Source organism: Panthera onca, chromosome C1 (genome assembly GCF_046562875.1).
Source record: "Panthera onca isolate mPanOnc1 chromosome C1, mPanOnc1 haplotype 2, whole genome shotgun sequence".
In the NCBI taxonomy this organism is placed as follows: Eukaryota; Metazoa; Chordata; class Mammalia; order Carnivora; family Felidae; genus Panthera; species Panthera onca.
Genome location: NC_138346.1, coordinates 207452770 through 207473530, shown reverse-complemented (window position 1 = coordinate 207473530; position 20761 = coordinate 207452770). Strand labels below are relative to the sequence as shown.

At 54.4% G+C, this 20761-nt stretch overlaps 1 protein-coding gene across 3 annotated transcripts in view; it reads right to left on the bottom strand.

The window, feature by feature from the left end:
- CAPZB (capping actin protein of muscle Z-line subunit beta) overlaps positions 1-20761 on the bottom strand; it is a 135337-nt gene that overhangs the window by 15762 nt on the left and 98814 nt on the right. For all 3 annotated transcript variants that reach the window (XM_060626250.2, XM_060626248.2, XM_060626249.2), the window contains exons 4-6: positions 19487-19600; positions 1271-1412; positions 787-903 (exon numbers count right to left, since the gene is read on the bottom strand). In XM_060626250.2, coding sequence (XP_060482233.1) covers positions 787-903; positions 1271-1412; positions 19487-19600 — 373 coding nt within the window. The remainder of the gene's footprint in view (positions 1-786; positions 904-1270; positions 1413-19486; positions 19601-20761) is intronic.

Genomic DNA, 20761 nt, shown 5'->3' with positions numbered 1-20761 from the left:
CTCTCCTGGATCCTCTTAGCTTTTATGACAGCCTTTTCTCCCCTTTTTGGACACACTGGCTACCGTCCCCAGCAGCCTGTCGCCAACCCGCTGTCTCTGCCGTCACTCCGTGTACAAGATAACGCCCGTCAGTTCTCTGCACAAAGCACCTCTCCGCCAGAGTCTCCTGCCTGCCCACAGCCATCCCTCCCCCCATGGCGAAAAGCAGCCAGATTTTACCGCAGGAAACTGACACCCTTTTTTCCATCTATACCACCACCAACCTGAAGTCTGGCCAGACTGCTTCACGGCCCCCCGGCCTTGGGAAATGATACTGCGATGGACACAGGTGGCCGAGGCCAGTGAGACATTGCTGGGGTTAGAGGAGACCTATTGTGAAAGGGAAGCTCTTTCCCCCCGGACTGCCCGCCGCCAGATGTAAGCCAGAGGCCGCCTGCTCCCATGCGGAGACACGGGAGTCCTGACGCCCCAGGCCCAGTCACACCAAACGAAGCCCGGACATCTCTCAGTCACACAAAACCCTCGTTTTCATTTTTGCTTAAGGCTGTACTTGCCACCAAGAGTCCTCACACAGGACCTGAGTCACAACTGGGACATTCTCCCATTCTAAAGTGTTATCAGGAATCTGTCCTGAACATCACAGAAGCATTTCAACGTAAACACCCTGGCAAAAAGATAGACCCTTCCAAGACCTGATCTCCGGAATCACCAAGAGGCCTGTGGGGAGGTCCCCGCGGGCACAGAGGCTGCCCCAGGCCTTCCCTGCGGGGCACCGGCAACTCTTACCTGTCTGGTTAGGCTGCCTCCGAGGTTCATGGTGCCAGAGCCCGACTTGTTGGTCTGCAGCCACAGCATCACCGTGGAGGTCAGCTTGTAATGGGCGGTGCGACCACTGGATTTCTCCTGCAGGACGAGACGGACATCAGGACCCTAGATGCGACCCTGAGCTGAGGAGAGCCCGAAGCGGCCCCTGAACTCAGGGCCATTCTACATTCGAACGTGTCCCTCCCACCACCCTGTGCCACCAGCACATGACCTTCTTAGAAAATCCCAGCTGGCTTCTAAAGGGACTGAGTCTACAACCACGTGCACTCAGTTCTTTGGGATCTTTAGCACCAGGGACTACTGCAATCTTGACTTCTCTCTATAGAACTAAGTGGCTTTGGGGCGCGTTTAGGAGTGAACAGGGCTTGAACAGGGCTTCACATATCACAGCATCCCCCCCACTTCAAGAAACTTCTGCCGGGAGGTGGGGGGGGAAGGGCCATACCTGCACTTCCACCACGTGGATGGAGTCCCAGCAGCCCTTGATCTTCTTTGATCCGTCTCCAGCCTTCTTTATGAGGATCACTCCAGCAAAACCATGATCCAGATCCCAGAGGTAGACTGATGAGACGCCGCCTTCAAAATACCTGCCGGAAACAGGCCCACGTGCCCATTAGATGTTAAGCCCGTCAAATTACAGATCATCAGCCCAGGGGTTCATTTGGCAAAGCTTCATCTGAAGCTCTGTCTGGAACTGAGGACCCTCCCTCCCTGCGGTGCTTTCCAGGGCTGACTCTTCACGTGTCCTGAGCACCTGTGCTTGGGGGAGGGGGTCCCAAAAGGAACAGGGGCTTAGGAGTCCTAAAGTTGAACTGGAGTGTGAGCTCTGCCATACTAACTCTGTGGTCTTTGGCAAGCTTACTAAACTTCTCCGGGCTTCTGGTTCTTTCCAGATGAAGGATCCAGCAAAGTGTGTGACGTGGAACGGACGCACAATGGGGGTCATCACCAGAGTAATCGTTACTGTTCGACATCCCTTTCAGGACGGCTATTTCACAGGGGGATCAGGAGAAAAAAACAGCAGAGCCCTCCCCCCCCCCCCCCCCCCCGAGCTCTCCCTCCTCAGGTCTGAGTTGGTGTGGAAAATCTCCTAACTAAGAACAAATGCAAGAGGGGAAGAGGACGACATCAGGCTGGGGTCCCAAATCCAGGAGACCCAGAGCGACAGCGTGGCAGAACCGGGCGGCCGGGGGCACAGCGGGTCACCAGCCGCTGTGCGGTGAGTACTCGCGTCCCAGCACGCTCTTTATCAGCCCGCTGCTAGAGCACATTCTTTACCAGGACGTCTGTGGCCTCTCTGACCCCAATTAACCTCGGCATCCACGGTGTGGCAGGCACACTCTGGGGCTCGCTGGGAGGGCCAGCAGCACATGTGCGGCGCTGAGCACAGGCTTGGGGGGCACAGGGGCCTGGGCCCCGGCCCCCCCATCACCAGCTGTGGTCACACATTACCCACCCGCCAACTCTTTATAAAGTGTTACCAGGTACCGTCAGTCTGAACTGGGCCTTAGTTTCATTATAAAATGGGAACAGTAATACCTACTTTATAGGACTGGTAAGAGACAAAAAAACGAAACAAAAAAACCCAAAAAAAACCCCACGGGAAAGTAAAAAATCTGACCAAAGATGATTATTGATTTTAATAACAAAAATAAGTACTAAAAATAAACACGTTTGTGAATTCTCAATAAAGCTGTTACATGACAAAAATATACACGGTTAATACTAATATTTAGAGAATGTGGGTGAAAGGGACACTACAGTTCTTTGTACTTTTGGGGGGGGTAATTTTCATCTGAAACGATTTCAAACTAAAACGTTTTGGTGCCAAGGTCAGCAGGCGACTCACGCGAGTGTAACAATCGGAGCAAGGAAACAGCCTTTCCTCACGAGGACGAGTCTCCTACCTTTGAGCTGCAGGATGCTGTGGTCCTAACCCACAGCGGGCCCACCGGGTGCCCAAGGGGTGCGGACGAGGTCTACAACCCTCACGCCTCCCTGCGGGGATTCCTCGGGCAGAGGGGGCAGCCCGCCGCTGCCATCACATCCCATCCATCCCATCCCTGCTTCTCGTTCCCCGCAGGATGCGCTGTGATTAAGCCGTCAGATGAAATTCACACCCCCAGTTGCCCTGGGCCAGGGCTAACCACACGGTCAAGCCAAGGAGGGTGGGAAGGGGCTGGCTCCAGGCGAGTGCAACACAGAGCACAGATACACCTGGGTGGGTGGGGGTGGAGGGCAGAGCTCAGAGGCCTCCTAGGCGACCTCCAAGAAATCCACACTCAGGGACCCCACTCAGGAAGGTTCCTTGTCTTGCTCCTACTCTGTCCACACTCCACTCTCTGGGGGTGGGGGGTGGTAATGAGATGTATTCCGGTCTAGGACCTGTGGCCCCACCTCTCTTCCTGGAGATCCAGCGGTCTCTAGAACAGGGCCCCCGCAGTGCTCGGGTGAGCTCCAACCAGGGGCTTGGGAAGCCTTTCTGGCCCGTTCTCCTGGGCTCTGGTGGCTCCCGCAGCGTGAACGTTCATCAGGAGGCACACCAGCACACTAGGGAAGAAGAGCCCCGCCAAGCCCAGTCCTGCTGGGGACGGAGGGCAGGGTTCTAACGCAAGGCTTCCCCTCCGGTCTGCTTGTGGGGAGCACGGCCCCACATCAAAAGGGAAGAAACAACAGCTCTAAAAACTGTGGCTTTTCTTCGCTGGCAAAAAGGAGGGGCCGATAATCCCTTCTGAAGGCTTGATGCCCACAGTCATTCTCACCCTTCCGCCTCTCGTGGCTCGTGGCCCTGGTCTCCATGACCAGACGGCGGCGGTGGTCTTATCCAGGCTGTGCGCCCTCTGTGCCCTAGCGTACTGGGGAAAGCGGGCCAGGCAGCCCTGGAAGGGAACCAGGAGAGACCCTGGTGGTTTCACAGCCCTGGTCACCACGTAGAGACCACCTCCACAGCACCAAGCAGCCTACAGTCGATTCCCCTCGGTCCTGTCCCTTGGACTTGTTTTCTTCCAGAAACCAAAACCTCTACATTCATGTTTCATACGGTGGAACTGGCCGTTTCCACCCCAACGTCCCGCCCGGTGGCCTGGCTCCCACTCTGGGCAGCCTCTCCCCGGGATCCTCAGCCTCCTCTCTGGGCCACACTGACCTGGACAAAGTTTCAAGTCGGAGACAAACGAGGTAAAAACACAAACACAACTCTGACTCCTATGTGGGTTGCTATTCCTTTCTCCAAAATTAAAAACTTCACTGCAAGAACAGTTACAAAACAAGAAAATTTAAAAATTAGCCCACAATACCATATATCAACTTATCCCATAAATCTGATTTTTCCAAATCCCCTTCCAGTCCTTGTCCGGGTGCGTAATTTTTATATAACGAAAAGCACAGCAACGGTACTGCGTTGAGCTCGGCCTTTTCGCCTGGCACAGGATCGTCAGCACTTTTCCAGAGGGCCCCATGATCTCTCACTGTTTTTAACAGCCCAGGTACTAGTCCATTGGGCAGCATCCTAACTTACAGTCGATTTGACTTGTAATAAAGCGATGGCAGCAGGGTCGGAGGCGACGCCGTTGACCTCACTTTGAATCTGTTCCCTCTCCCATCGGGGTGTTCCTCATCGGGGTGAGGCAGGCGTGCTGAAACCCGGCCTCTGCAGGCATATGGCCCCAACACACAGCAAGTCAACAACGGGCCTGCATTCCATTCACCAAAAGGCATCTCCGGGGACTGGGGAGCCAGCAAGTCCCAACCTGATGCTCCAAGACAAAGGGAGCAGAGGACTGAGTGATCAGAAGGGCCGTTTCGGAATCTCCCAGAAACACCAGCCTCCCCGACAAGTGCCGTCAAGGACCGTGGTGAGCAGGTTGGTGGCGGGGTGACTGCGGGGCATGCAGACAGCCCCCCATTACATGGTTTACAGCTTGGCTCTGCGAGTGAAGCATTAATTAAACAGGGACCTCAACAAGTTTTTGAAAATTTATTCTTACCTACTGTACTTTGATCATAATGACATGAAACAGGAAAAAAATAATTTTTATGTGGTTCACATTTATGAGTTTTTACATAAAGGCTTTTGTGGGTATTTTAAGAATGTGCTAAAATGTTGTCTGAAACCACATAAAGCCATCTGAGGAGTCGCCCGCCAGAACTAACAGCACACACATGGAAGCACTTTAACTGGCCTTTGTATATTTAATGAGTCAAATAGTATTAATATTGTTTAAATGCGAACATGCCATTTCAATAAGGTGGCTCTACCATCGCCAGCGACCCGCTCTTGGGCCTCGCACGTCAATGTGAATGAATGATCCAATGTGCCGGGACCGAGAGCAGGCCAGCGCTTGATCATTTCTAAAGCCCCAGCCCTCCAGGGAGGGAGGGAGGACGGGCCCCATACCAACTGCCACGACACCGCTGTGTGAGCTCGAGAGGCAAGGCCCAGAGTTCCTGCGGTGGGCCCTCTGGTCAAGTGGGCAGCTCAGAGAACTTTATTTATGTAAAAAAAATGTGTTTTTAATTTGTTTATTTAGAGCATGCACAAACAGAGAAGAGGCAGAGAGAAGGAGAGACAGAATCCCCAGCAGACCCCGTGCCGTCAGTGCAGAGCCCGACACAGGGCTCAAACTCACAAACTGGGAGATCAGGACCTGAGCTGAGATCAACAGGCAGGTGCTTAACCGACCGTGCCACCAAGGTGCCCCCAGCTCTGAGAACTTTAAAACATGAAGGCCTGAAGACGAGAGCAGAGGCTTTTCTTGGTCCTGAAACCCACATAGACTCAGGTGAAGGGGATGAATGATGTCTTAGCTGGGGACAACACAGGGACACTCTGCAGGGGGACTGGGGAGAAGCCACCCTGGAAAGTCTTGAACCATGAGGCAGCGGTGCCCCTGAAAGCTCCAGGGACACCCGCAGTGGGGAAATGACACGCTGGAATCAAACTGTGCTGGTGTCCACTGAAAAGCAAACCCCTTCCACCATCCACCACAGGGCTCCATGGTCTCAGTGGCTCCCAAGACTTTCCCAGTAAGGGTGAATGCTTCCTTCCCTTAAAAAAAAAAAAAAAAAAAAAAAAAATTAAATTAAATTTATTTGTTTAAATTATCACTTTTTCTTTTTTTTTTTAAAAAAAAATTTTTTTTTTCTTCTTTCAACGTTTTTTTTTTTTTTTTTTTTTTTTTTTTTTGGGACAGAGAGAGACAGAGCATGAACAGGGGAGGGGCAGAGAGAGAGGGAGACACAGAATCGGAAACAGGCTCCAGGCTCCGAGCCATCAGCCCAGAGCCCGACGCGGGGCTCGAACTCACAGACCGCGAGATCGTGACCTGGCTGAAGTCGGACGCTTAACCGACTGCGCCACCCAGGCGCCCCAAAATTATCACTTTTTCAAAGTAAACCCTACCTCCAACGTGGGGCTCAAACCCACAACCCCAAGATCAAGAGTCACGTGCCCTACCAACTGAGCCAGCCAGGCGTCCGAAGGGTGAACATTTCCTAAGGCAATGGAACCGCAGAGAATTCGGACAGCTAGGTCTAAGATGGGGCCACCGTGCACCGGCTCCCTAAGTCCCGTCCTCTGAAAACCAGTACCTGAGCACAACAGGCAGATCCAGGTTTCATAAAGTCCAGAAGATCGGGGCACCACGGGCCACCTCCGCCACTCGAGGAGCTGGGGGTAAGCAGTCAGCCCAGCAGGTGGGCTCACATTTATCCGCACAGTCAATTACAATTAAGCATCATCTGCTCAAGTTTACTCCCTATCACCAGCTACATCCCTGAACCTGGACCAACTAAAAGCCCGACTCCTCAGAGCTAAGTATCAGTCCTCCCTGCAAATGACTCTTGCACTCGAATCACGTCATAGTCATGGGTACAGATTCTGAGTCCGTAACTCTCCAACCACAGGACTTCTGGGTGGAGGCGTAGCGGACAGAAGAGGGAAAACATAATTCTTCACATACTTCACACTCAAAATGACCTACTTCACAAAAGCTGAAGAAAAGAAAACATCTCGGCTCCTGAAGCTTCACGGAGTGTGTGTGGCCGAGCTGTGCGTGGAGACCCAGCGTGGAAACTTGTTCCGGGAATCTGAGCTCTAAGTATGAATTACCCAATCCCCAGTCTTGGCCAGTGCTGGGCTGCAAATGTAACAGGAAAGACGGGACTGGAGTGGATGGGACCTCGTCGGCTTTCACTCCTTCCTTTCAAATTGCCCCCGGGGAGAAGAGCCGGATCCACGCTTCTAACACAGAGGCCCCGGCAGGTAATGAGTCACACGCCACGACCCTCCCAGCAGAACGGCATCCAGGACAGACCTGCTGGGAGCGGGCCCTTGTTGGCCTCACTCGGATGTGCTCTTTTTGCTCTACGTGGCCGGGGGGCTGCAGCAGACGCGGCCCTCTGGCAGTGCGATGTCATGTTTGACGTGGAGGCCCAGGCCATCACCCCCAAGGTCAGAGAAGCTGGGGGCATCATAAGGCCCCTAGATGCTAGAGTGTGAGGGGCCTCCTTCTGCAGTTGGCTTCATTAAATAAGCCAGGAGGAGGCAAGGAATATTTATTTGGCACCAAGGTGGTGCAAAGACTGTTTTCCCATTTCCAAAATGAGGCAGCTGGATCACAGACTCACCAGGGTCTTATCCGGCTCGGCTGCCCAGGATTTGGTGGCTGCATCAGCGCCCGTATGAGGTACACTCTGAGCACCACAGTGCACATTACTAACACCTTAATCAAGTTGGTCAAGATTCTGCTTGCACGCCTCCAGCGACAGAGAACTCACTACTTTTACCAAAGCCATCATTTTCATTTTGGACAGTCTGACTAGTTCTCACAGGGCTAGAGTGAAAACTTCCACCCACTGCCCACCAGAACCACACAAAATAAGAACTTAATGCTCTTCCCTCCAGTAATCCTTTTAAATATCTAAAAATAGCTTACGTAAACCTCAAGACTCCTCTGTTGTGGCCTTCCCGTTATCTTATTCCTCCTAAGACGTGAATTTAAGCCCCGACCCCTTGCTTATCCCCTTCGGTAAGGGTCCGAGAACAGATGTCAGCACCCTGTGTTGACCAACGTATGGCGGAGCCCAGCACAGCTCTGGGGGCAGAGGCAACTTCTCCATTCGGGAGCCCAGGAGTGAGGCAGCTTTCCTGGCCACGACGCCGCACTCATGATAACACATACGAGCTCGTGCTCATCCCTCCCGGAATGTGTTTCCTTACGCACAGTCATAAAATTGTCTCCCATGTCCTGTATTTTTGAGACCTTGGTGCACTGGACCTGAGAATACCACTTTCCACTCATATCTGTTCTACTTAATCTCAAAGACATGGCTTCACCACCTCAGTGTATCTGTGGGGCTTTGGAGCCTGCTGTCTGTCGTCCGTATCCCATCCGAGCCACCCTTCCCGGAGGTCTCTGCATGTGGGAATACACACAGAGGTAGGGTGCAATCAGGGGAGTATAGGACCAAGTTCCAAACTGAGGGAATGAGCTCTCCCAACCAGCTCTAGAGAGTCCTGGCGGCTGGGGTGACCCTTCTGTGGAGAAAGTGATGGTCGACTTGGAAGGACGCACGTGGTCTGGACACTTCTTCCGAGCTGGGGGTCAGAAGTATCTAGGTGGGAATTCCCACGGGCTCCGATCCGACTGGAGATGAAGGGGCCATCAGGATGGAGAGGGAGGGACAGAGGGGATAGATGATGTGTGCAGGCCGAGATGCCAGGCAAAGGGTTCACACTGTATAGAAATGTTTACTGTCAGTCCAATGAAAAAAAGGGGAATCCTTCTGGTATTCTGTCTGAAGCCAGGAAGGCTGTCCCTTAAAATGTCCCAAACTGTTAAGATTCTAGGAGATTCTTCCTTCCCTACTCTGTGCCCTTGTGTCTCGGCCGTGGTCTGTGGTGCTTCTGGGATCTCCCTGCATAGCAGCAGTTAAGACTTGGGGGGGACACTCTTCACCGTGACTGGCACTTGGTCACGACAGTAACAAGGAGGTCATGTGGGTGCTTGTTCAGATGGAAACCCTCAGGCTCGCTGACTGACTTCATGGCAAAGACAGGGAGAAGGAAACCCAGAGGCAGAGCCATTTCACTAGCGGCTCAAGTTTGGCCCCAGAACAGTACCTTCTTGTTTCCTCCCAGCCGGAAAAAAGAAACTAAAATTCCCAGCTACCAGCAGCAGTTTGTTTTTCTGATCATCCTTAAACATCCTTACAACGTAAGAAGGCACCTGGTACCCACAGGTGGGAACAATTCAATTCCACTCCAGGAAAAAAGAAAAATCTCCAATTTGCTTGGAGAGGCATCTAAAACTGGGCCTCCTTCCTTGCAGTGCAGACCAACGTCCCTCTCTCGTTGGCTCCAAACTGGCCACCACCGAGAGGTGAAGAGTCCTCCCCGTCCAACAGAAGGACGTGGGTGCCGCCCGATGGCTACGGCATCTGCAAAGCCCACAGAGAGCCACAGAACAGGCTGACAGCCACAACCACGAGGGTCTGGGAAATGCGGGCTCCCCCGCCCGGCCCCGGCCCCTGGCGTACCAGCCTCCATTCGGATGCATCCACGAAACCACCGGGCAGGGGGGGGCTGTTCGTCTCCCTGAGGCTCCTTCTCTCTGGGCTGAGAAGGGAAGATCTCCCTCCTCCTAACCTTGGCCTGCTCTCAACTGCACTCAAAGCAACGTCCTGTTTGCTCTGTGAGCACAGTCCTGTACCCACTTCCCTGGGGGCTGGAGCTGGCTCTGCACAAAATGGAGAAAGGCCGGCCCTTGGGTCAGGCTGGCAGACCCGCGGCTGAGACCCCGCTGCCCCCGCGGGTGTGTGGAGACCAGCCGTTCCCACCGCGGTCTGCCGAACGTGTCCGAGTCTGCCCGTGGACACGGCACAGGTATTCTGTGGAAATGCCTTCCAGGGCACACAGGTGCAACAATCCCCTGAGCAAACATACCGATCGGCTTAGGCACGTGTGACTTTAACGCCAGTTGCATTTTGAAACGCACATCTGGACCACGGCCGCAGCCCTTTACAGCCTCTTTACAAGGTTTTTAATTTTTTTTTTTTTTTTTTTACTTACAGAGACACGACGAAGGTCTCTCTAGAAACAAGGGTGCCGCCCACAGGAGCGGCAGATCTGGCTCTGGGATCTGACCCAGCCGTCCACGCTCGGCGCCACAATGACTGTCTTCGGGCTCTCTGGAACCCCGCAACAATCCTGGCCGTCTGGAGTCACAGAGCCATCACAGTCATCAAGGGCTGCCATCGTGGGGAACCCATTCTGCGTCAAGGGCTTTGCGTATGTTATTTTACAGTTAAGAAAACCGAAACCCAGAGAGTGAAAGAAACACGCCCAAGCCACAGGGCTGAGAAGAGGGCCGCTGGGACCCGACCTTGGGTCTGGCTGGCCCCGTGTAGAAGGGGCACCGTGGCAGTGCAGGCGGGCAGCGGGGCTCAGGGGCCCTGGCTCAACCCGTAAGGTTGAATTTGGCTCAGATGAACACACACAAGCACACCACCACCACCGTATACCACGCTGGTCTGGGAAAAGAAAGCAGGAGACGACGGTGCATGGCCTGGCGGCTGGGGCCCACCACACTGGGAATTCTGGAAAGAAGAGAAGGATCCTCCACCTTAATAAGGCAGCTAGGGTCTGCTGGCTGAGCCTTTGTTAAGACCACCCACTCTTGATTCGTGCACAAAGCAGCTTCCCAGAAAAGATGGGTCTACCAGGAGTCCGGGAGGCAGCTCAGCCAGGAGCACAGCTTGATCACTGAGGGGAGCTGGTCCTTCCTTCCCGATGGGGGTCTTCACCCCAAGACGTGCAAGTGCGTGATCTAAGCGTGACCGTGTGACATATGCTTGCCAGAAGCCAAGATTTCTGGAGGAATCAGAGTCGCCGATGCTGATTCGGGGGACTGTGTTTATAAACAAACTTCTTTTTTGCACACGCCTGCTTTCCATTTGACCTTCCTCCATTTTCTTGGTAAAATTTATTTTTACAGAGACAGAAAGAGAGTGCACACATGGGTGAGGGGTGAGGGGTGGGGGGGAGGGAGAGAGAGAGAGAGAGAGAGAGAGAAAGAGAGAAAGAGAAAGAGAGAGAATCCCAAGGAGGCTCTGCACTGTCAGTGCAGAGCCTGATGTGGGGCTTGATCTCAGGAACCATGAGATCATGACCCGAGCAGAAATCAAGAGTCAGACACTTAACTGACTGAGCCACCCGGGTGCCCCTCTTTGACCTTTTAGCAGATGAAACTCAGACGGCATGCCAGGGCAGCCAAACCCTGAGCTGCGGCCTTAGGATGGCGGGTGGCTCACTCCCACCAGCCGCCTCCAGGCTGGGGGCGGCTTGCAGGCTGGTCTAGACTCTCTCTTCAGGGGCTCCGGAAGCCGCAGCGGACAGTGTCCGTGTCAGAGTGGCGGCCACGGGACAGCTGAACCTCGCGCTGTGGGGGCAGGACGCGGACCAGCTCCGCTCCCCCGGAAGGCAGACAGGCCTCTCTCTCGGCCCGTCTCCCTAGCCAATTAGAACGGCACGACTGAGGGGGGCCCGGGTTTCCCCACTAACTGCTCCCAGAGCTTGCACACAAGCCCAAGGCTGCGGCAGTCCGGGTCCCGCAGCAGGCAGGGCGGGTTCCCAGAGGCCCTCCGTACGCGTGGCTGAAGATACAAATAATACATGTGAAAACCCAAGTACTGATTACACTGCCGACAAGTGGAAAGCCAGACACAAACCCTGTCCTCGCCCACAGTCCCTGGAGCGCGGCCTGCAGCTTGGTGCAGGGACAGAAAGCTTTACGCATCGTGAGCCGTTCAGACCTATCTGACCAAATGGCCCAGGTCTCATCAAGCTCCAGAACTTTCTGAATTATCTCCCCACCACTTCACACTCCAGAGACTGAAGGTAATGGCCAGCTGTTTCTGGGAAGGCACTGGGTGACCTTAAAGCTACAGATTTTACCCGGCCAGACTGAGGGACGAGTAGTTGGGACCCAGTAGCCAGACTAAGGGAAGTCTGGGGTGGGATCTTTCCACTCAGGCCTCTCCAATTCAGCCTCCAAATCGCTTATGGAGAGTTTCTGAGGATGCACTTCAGAGCTGGCCTATGTTTCCCTGGGACCCTCCAGACCCTTCCTGGTGCACCGAGAATGACACCCAAAGCCCATGCCTGACAAGGGCCTGGGTACCTCTCACTACTGCTCATACCCTGCTCCAGCCTCCACTCAAGTGACCCCACAGCCCAGGAACCACAGCCTCAGAGCACTGGCTCACCCCCCCTGCCCCTGCCAGGCTCCACGGCTGAGCCCGGGCTCTCCACAACCACCCGAGGTTCAGTGATTCACTAAGAGGCTCACAGGACTCAGCACAGAGTCTTCCTCCCCTCCAGGAGCTATTCCAGTGGAAGGAGACAGGGCAGAAGCAGCCGAAGGGAAGGCACGAGGGGGAGGACCTGAGGAAACCAGACACAAGCTCGCAAGAGCTCGTGACTCCTCTTTGGGGTCAGACAGGACGTGCTCCATTCCTCCAGCAATGAGTTGTGTGAGGTGCTGTCTACAGGGACGCTCATCAGACCCGGTGACCAGGATTTTTATGGGTAGAGTGCTCCCTACCCAGCACACACAAAATTCCAGGCTCCCAGAGCGAAGCAGGAGTTCAGCATAAACCACAGGGTTTGTGCAGAGAGTTTAAGCAACACACGCCATTCTTATCAGGGAATGGTGGGGACCCTCCTTGAAAACCAAGCTCCTGGACGCCAGCCAAGGGCGGGCCTTGCAAGGACAGAAGTACCACACCGGCTACTCGAACTGTCTCCTGCGCAAGGGCAAACCCACTATCATCAACGCACGCTCGTACCCCCCTATCTAAAGTCAGGCTCTTTTGCTCTCCTGCCTCCACACCTGGGTTTGGTCCTTCACATCACTCAGCAAATCGTGCAAGCACTTTGTTCCCTTCCTCGGGGTGCACCTGCACCTCTTCAACTTCTGTTAAAATGTGAGTCCCGTGTTTGGGGTGCCTGAGTGGCTCAGCCGGTTAAGCGGCCGGCTCTTGATTTCGGCTCAGGTCATGATCCCAGGGTTGTGGGATCAAGCCCCACGTCGGGTTCCAGGCTGAACATAGAGTCTGCCTGGGATTTTCTCTCTCCACCCATCCCCCCCTTGGCCCCTCTCCACCACTTGTGCTCTCTCTCTCTCTAAAATGATAATAATAAAGCCCTGGGTGGCTCAGTCGGTTGAGCATCCGACTTCGGCTCAGGTCATGATCTCACAGTCTGTGAGTTTGAGCCTCGCGTCGGGCTCTGTGCTGACAACTCAGAGCCTGGAACCTGTTTCAGATTCTGGGTCTCCCTCTCTCTCTGCCCCTCCCCCGCTCATGCACGCACGTGTGCAGTCTCTCTCTCAAAAATAAACAAACATAAAAAAAATTAAAAAAAAAATGGTAATAGAAAAAGTGAGCCCCATGAGGGCAGGGGCTGCACCTGACCCACTCCCTGGTGTGCCTTGTGCTCAGGGCACAGAAGGTTCTTAGTATCTGTGGAACGATCGTAAGTACTCTCTCCCATCACCACAGATGGGAACCACTTCACTCCGTTTTCGAGACAGAACTTACTTGAGGTCTCACTGTGGGCCAGTAGCTGAGCCCCAACCAGGACCCACAGCCTTCCAGTGTGGCTGGTGATGTGACACGGCCTGCTCTCTCACCACGTCTGCACCCAAAGCCACCTCATATCCACAACCATAAAAGGCCCAGGACATGAAACATCCACGGGATAACTACTGCCAAACTAGAATAATCTTGTCGCGCTTAAGTCGGTGCAAGAGGAGCCTTATGAACAGCACCTCACTGAATGCCCCCCTCACCCCTAAGAGGGCAGGGGGCACCTCTTCAACAGACAAGGAAACAGACGCTCAGAACTTTCACATACTTGCCCAGAGTCAGTGAGTGAGTAAGGGCAGAACAGAGAAGGAAGTCCAGGCCCTTTCAAGGCCCGGCTCCTCCTGATTCCACAGCCGGCCACTCAGGTCCAGTGAAGGGGGGGAGACCCCAGGGGCCCCGGGTGCAAGGTCTGGGGAGGCAGCCAGGAACATGAAGTTCCAAGGATTCGGGAAACCAAGTCGATAAACTTTTTTCACACACAGATGTGGATGCCGTGCCCCTCCAGGGCCAGTGTTGCCCAAATGTCAAATGACAGAGGGACAGGATGGAAGAAGGAAGAGGCAGAAATAACCACAATTCGTGCATGGCCCCAGAGAGGGGAGAAAAGGCAGGGAGCTGGGGGCAGCCCGTCCACCCAGCACCCCGGCCGCTCCCAGAGAGGCTTGTGGGTTTCTGGACTGCCACAGGGACGCCAGCCTTGTTTCATTCTATAAACTTCTTCCAGACAAGGAGAGCTGATTAGAAAAGCTAATTAAATCTTTTGAAGATTATCTCAGACCCGAAGCAAGGGAAGAACACGAAACGCCTTCCCACCCAGCTCCTCCACCCCCCAGACTCTGGCCTTCATTAAGCTTTGATTTCAATCAATTGCACACCCACTAAAATTAACTTATAAGGCCAATAAATTGCAACCGCATGTTTGAAGGTATTATCTGCTGCAAGCCAAGAGCCAAGGACCGCAGAGCACGGGGCAAGATGTTTGGCACAGACGGGAGTAATCATCTCTGGAAGAAAGCAGTGCCAGCCCACTTGGTCAGAACATCTGGTCTCAGCAGAATCCAGGCCGACAGAGGCAAAAGTGAGACCCGGTGTGAAAGCCAGAGGTGGGAAGGTTTCCCTGGGAACCCGAAAAATCAAAGCACCGATCCTGGGGTTCACAGTGCGAGGTCCCTGGCAGCAGCGGTGGCCGCCCCACATTGAAATCCCCACTCCCGACTCTTCCCCGAGGAAGATGCCATCGTGTAGATCAAGCGATGGGGTTTTGTGACCGATGAGTTACCCTCGGCTTGGGCCTAAAAAAGCAGTCAACTTTGCCAAGAAAGAACGTGAAGCAATCCCATAAGCCAGCCGACCAAGAGCCTGCCCTTTCTGCTACCTTTTCCCATGTCCCCAGGTGCTACGCAGGCCGCGGGGACACTCCTTGGACTGAGCCAGGCCCACGATCACAGGTACGAAACCGTCTTGGGGTTTGGCAGAGGAGAATGGAGTAGCCTGGATGTTGGTGACCAGGGTGGGAGGGCTTGGACGAGGGCAGTGAGCCATCAGGATGGCCTGAGAGTAGACAGCGACCCCACCCAGCCCGCCAGCAAAACAGGCTTGTCCCCTAAGCATGTGCAGCAAATTGACTATTTGGACCTAAAATGAGGGCTGCTTGGGTGGTACAATCAACAGTCGTTGGGACAGTTCTTCCTCCGGGGGAAAGCTGCCACCATACCACTGATGATGGCAAAAAAGGGCATCAATGAACATGGGAGGGACCCGAGTCAGAGGCAGGGAAGCAGAGACCCGACCGGCTTGTGAGGGGCTCCTACTTGAAGGCTCCTCCTGCCCACACCCCAACTGAGGGCACATTTATCCCATGATGGGGGAAAGGTGCATGCAGGCAGGAGAGGGGGCTCCACGCCCCTTACAAGTGGAGGGTCTGTGGGTCCATCCATCCCTGGCCCCGGCTCCCTCCCTGTGACCACTCTGATCAGTTCCAGGGGCTCGTAATTCATTCTAACTCTCTGCAAACTCAAAGCCTTGACACAGCCCGGATGAAAGCACCACCAACCCCGCCCCCGGACCTGAGGATAGAATCCATCAGGTCCTCAGGATGCTAATGAAGAAGCCGTAATCTCTCAGGGCAGAGAGCAGCCTCTGGGGAGACAGCGAGCACTCCCTCTCTGGCAAGGCCTGGGTGGCTCTAGATGCCTGACCCGGATCACGTTTCAGTTCTGGTCTCAAGCACTCACTCTCCCAAGGAGAACAGCAGGAGAAGGATCGAGGTTAACGGGTCCACGATAAGCAGGGGAGAAAGGGGTGTCTGCCACTTTGCCGGAAGACAAAATATCCCTGCAAGGTCTTCAGGCATAAGCCAACGGGGGCAGCAACAGGGAGGGTGGCAGGAAGGAACACTCGGGATCTCTGTGGGCTGCGTTCAGTGGCCTTCCCAGCACGGTGAGGGCCCTTCCCACCAGCAGTCTACACGACACGCTCCCGGAAGTGTTCGCTGCAGAAGGATTCTGAGCCCGTAGGCCGGAGCCTGGTAGCTTCAGTCACTTGAGAGGGTCAGTGGTCAAGAAGTCGGGCACAAGGCAAGGCCAGTCCTAACTCTGTGACCCATCAGGACCCAAGAAATCAGAAACATCTGGGGTCATCGGGAATCCAAGACCAGGTGAGCACAGGAGGAGTCTGCTCTCCAGGCTCCTCAACGCCTATGGGGGTGCAGGCCAAGCTCCAGCATGGAATGGGGTGTCCCCGAGACGGCAGCACACCCTTGCGCCTCTTCTGCGCTCGTGGTGGCAGCACTTTTCTTCCCGGCCCCTCACGCAGCAGACACAAGGCAGTGCTAGGGGAACGCCTCCCCTCGCGGCGACCTTTGCCAAAACGACAGGGAGACAGGCGGAAGGAGGGCTTTGTGGCCTCACTCGCTGGGGGCGACAACAAATGAGCCTTTCTAATGGGAAGGGACAGAGCTGAAGGGTAAAGGGAGGGCGTGACCTACTGCCCCTTCACCCCACGGACCGATCCGTTTCCCAGAACACCCAGGTAACCACTGGCTTGTGCTCAAGGCAGAGAAAAGGCCTCCTAGCCCCCAGCTGACTTCTCTCTACTCCAAAAACACAGGGCAGAGAAGAGGTCAGCCTCCTGGGCCGTACCGTGGTCACCAATGTGGCTACCACCAACTCGAGAACTGAACTGAGAATGGAACTTCTGGAGGTGAACGATGTACCACGATGTTTAAAAAAAAAAAAAAAGTAATTAAGAAAAGGAAAGAAAGAAGAGGGGGGAAAAAGATTTGTTTTCATAATTTTTAGCCCAGAAATGTGTCTCATTTTAACTCTCGTCATGTGTGGTCCAGCTGGGAAAATGTTCCTCACACATGGTCTCAGGAGAGAGTGTCCTCAGTACTCTGATAACAGTGGGTGGTTTGAAACACGACTCTCGGTCCCCAGTGACAGCTCTAATCACCACCTGTGTGGTGGCCTGTGGTTGCTGGCACACGGGAAGAAGCGGGCCTCCCCGCACCCCCCACACCCAGAGGCCCGGAACTCTCTCCTCCCTGCTAGCAGCAGCACGCAGATGCTGCTGGGGACAGAGGTGCGTCCTCTGGGCTGGATTCCATGCCTGCCACGGCACCTCAGGGTCTGGGCTTGTCCACTCGGGTGCAGGAAGCCGTCCTGTCAGTCCCTCTCAAGCCCACAGCGGGTCAGCACCCCTGCAGAGGTGGGCACAGGCTCACAGACACCTTCAGGTGGACATTTACTCAAGAAGGGAAGTCTCTTCAGGAGATGCCGTGAGGAGATACCCCCAGGGAGGGAGTCCCAGGCCTCGCTATACCGGAGCGGGGTGACCGCTCTGGCCAGTCAAGACCCCACAGGAGGCACACGCCTAACAATGACCACGTGTCGTCACATATGTGAACCAGCAAGACGGGAGGGAGAAGAAAGTCAGAGACAAAACTGGGCCCTTCCCTAGGTCTGCCCCAAAAGGGCAGGACCAAGGCCACGAGTCTGAATCACTTCATTCAGGAAATCACAACTCAAACCCTTAAGTCCAAAAGAAATCAGAACCACTCTCGTTCTGACCCCTGGAGAATCCAAGAGGCGCCCGCACAAGCGGCCTGCCAGACTGCTCTTTCCTGGCTCGGGCGTGGCTGGCCCCCTCCGGGCATCAGACCTCAGCTCCAAGGTCACGTCCTGCAGAAGCTTTCCCAACAGCTCCGCTTAAAGCAGCCAGTCACTCTCTGCCCCACCACCCAGCGGGGTACCTGCTCACAACCGTCTTCCCACAGTGGACACTTCGAGAGGGCAGGAACGTGGTCTAGCACGTTCGAGGCCACACCCCCAGTGCTTGGCGGGCACCTTCCATGCCGGGTGAGTAAGTGAACAGACTCTGGACTCTGGACTCTGGACAAGGATGACTTTACATCCCAGGTCCACTGCTCACTGGCTGTGTGAACTTGGGCAGCGTACTTCGGCTCTCTGAACCGGTCACTCACTGGCAGAATGGGGACGATCCTTTCACGCGGGCTGTTCTGGAGAGTAGATGGGGGGGTGGGGGCGGGGAGTCCAGCGAGGCCGTGAGCACAGCGCTCACACCGTCACTGGCTGGCCACCGCCCATCGCTGCCCTCTCATTATCAGTACCATCCCCACAGCACGAGACGGATTCCACCTGGGAGTTCTCGTAGGAGAGCTGTGCCGGCCTCCTAGCAGACGGCGGAGGGAAAGGTGGCAGTAAAAACCAACTACAGATACACGAGGAGACAGCGGTGCGTCCCCCTCCCAGCCTCACTGCACGAGCAGCAGGTCTCCGGCGGCGTGGTTCTGGACTCGAGAACGCTTTCAACACCAGGATTGGTTTTAACTGTGAAAATCAGTGACTCGTGTCTGTGGCAACAAACACGGACTCACGCGCCAGCTCTTTGCCTCGACATCCTGTGGGGCCCACGGTCTCATCTGTAAGGAAGGGACAACCCTCTTCCCCAGAAGTTCTTGTAGGGACGAAAGGTAATGTACGTAAACGACTGGCATGTGACAGATATCGAAGATACGGCTGAATCACAAGGCGAAGCATTCGGGGGCGACCGAGCTGTTTCAGGCCACCTGTTCCCGGCTTCCTCAGAGCCGGGCTTTTGTATTTCATGCGTCTGCTTAAGCGTCATGGGGATTTTCCGTGCGTGTATGCCTGAGAAGTGTCACTTTTCCTCCCGAGCCAGCTTCTAAAAGAAATTCTTTGTTAAATGTGTTGGAGCAAATCTGCTGTGAGCTGGAAGCCCACTGCAACTGTCTGAAAACCGGAGTCCTGCAGTCGCCACAACACGTGCACCGCCACCAGCTGCTGGACAACGGTTCTGGCGGTTCGGATGCTTTGCTTCTCTCGTTTCCACTTTCTTGCCCACAGCCTAGATCCGGGTGGGCGAACAGCCCGAGGGCCAAATCCCACCCACTTCAAGGCTCGAGAGGGTTTTTAGGTTTTTAGAGGACGATATGTACAAAAAGAAAACACTGAGAGTAAAGGACAGACACTTAAGTGACCTGTGAAGCCTAAAATTTAACTTGCTCTCGGGCCCTTCACAGAAACCTCTGCGGATCCCTCTCTGAAATGACCCAATTTGGGGCAATGCGTATTTTACGGCTGTGCTCTATTTTCAGTACAGAACTTTTACAGTGAGATTCTACTGATTAGGGAAAAAATGCTTCAGAGGCTAACCTTCTCTGGGGCCTTTCCTTGCAAGGTCGATCGATTAAGTGGCCGCTCCCAGTGGCACCTGCTGTTATTATGAAGCACAACACGGGACCCGCACGGGGGGCTTGAGCATGGCAGCGCTCCACCCCCGACCGAGTCAACTCGTAACCGACCCGGTCACCAAACAAACACCCAGCATCCTGCTGTGAGTGCTGTTTCACTCAGTTAGGCGAGCCAGGTAACAGATTCAAGGAAGGCTGTTTGGCCCGGTCACACTTCCCTTTTGTGATTTACTTATCGAAGCCACAAGAGCTGGAGTGCAAAGGGAGGAAGGAACTCACAGGTCTCGATACTGGTCAAAGGCATTGTTGGCTTCCACCTCCAGCTTTCTCAGCCGAGCCGAAGGCATGGCCCCGTCTTCCAAAGGAGGGTCATACTTGTTACTCCATGGTGACCTGGAGGGGAGGAAGGAGAAAGAGATAACACGAATCGTTCCAGGAAGACACGGCCCGCGAGCCGTGAGCCCAAGCCCCAGGTGCCTGACGTTTCAGAGGCAAAGTCACTATCCATAGCAGTTTCCAGGCCCTGCTCGGAGTTTGCAGAGCAAGGGCTTGAGGCACACAGGCCTGGGCACGGACCCCGAATCCCATCTCTCGTCAGCTGTGTACTTCTGGGAAGCGTCTTGACTTCTCTGAGCCTCCCTTTCCGAGTGTATAAAATGAGGCTACCATTTGCTACGAGAAGGCTGTTGTGAGGAGCGAAGGAGAAAACACACCGAGTGCCCAGACCAAAGCCTGGCATGTACTAAGTGCCAACGATGTGACACCTTCTTCCCCTTTTTCTAATTTCCCTCTTTTCACCTTTGTATTGATCAACAGACGCCCCTCTCGCCTCTCTGACCTGCTGGCAGTTCTGTATAAACTTTTAATCCAAAGACCTGCCTACACAACTAAAGATAAGAGAAGGGAGCTGTCCGTTACGGAGGCAGCAAGAGACTCAGCCCCAGGGGAACTGCTGATTACACGTGAGAAAACCTGAGGGGTCCTGTTCTCCATGGGAACAGGACAGCCTTCCCAACATCCAAGACCACGGGCACATACAAAGACAGCCAAGTAATGAGAGGCAGCCTTTTTCTAGCCCAAAGACTTCCCGCGTTAAAAAAAAAAAAAAGTATTTTGCCCCATCAGGAAAGCATTTAATGACAGAGAGTACTGGAAAGGGGGTTCCAGGGGAAGTGCCTAATCATGCATTCCTGCAGGTGGAGTTCAGAGAAAGAATGAGAATGAAAAGGAGAGAGGAACGGAGGGGCGGTGCGGGTGCCACGGGCTGTGGACAAAGTCCTTCCCACTCCTGGACGGAAACCCCTTGACGTCTCCACCATAAGAAACGCATACCGCCTTTCCACGTCGCCCCCAGCTGACAACCAACCTTTGCATCACAGAGAGTTCCAAAGAACCTTTCAATTTGGCATTGATTTACGGAAAAAAGGGATCGCTGTCCTCAGAACCCCAGTGTTAATGAATTCCGTGCACAAGCCTCATTCTTCCAGGGGACTGCACTGCCTCCCCCACTCCTGGGCACCCCCACAAACAAATCACAACCGCACCCCACCACCC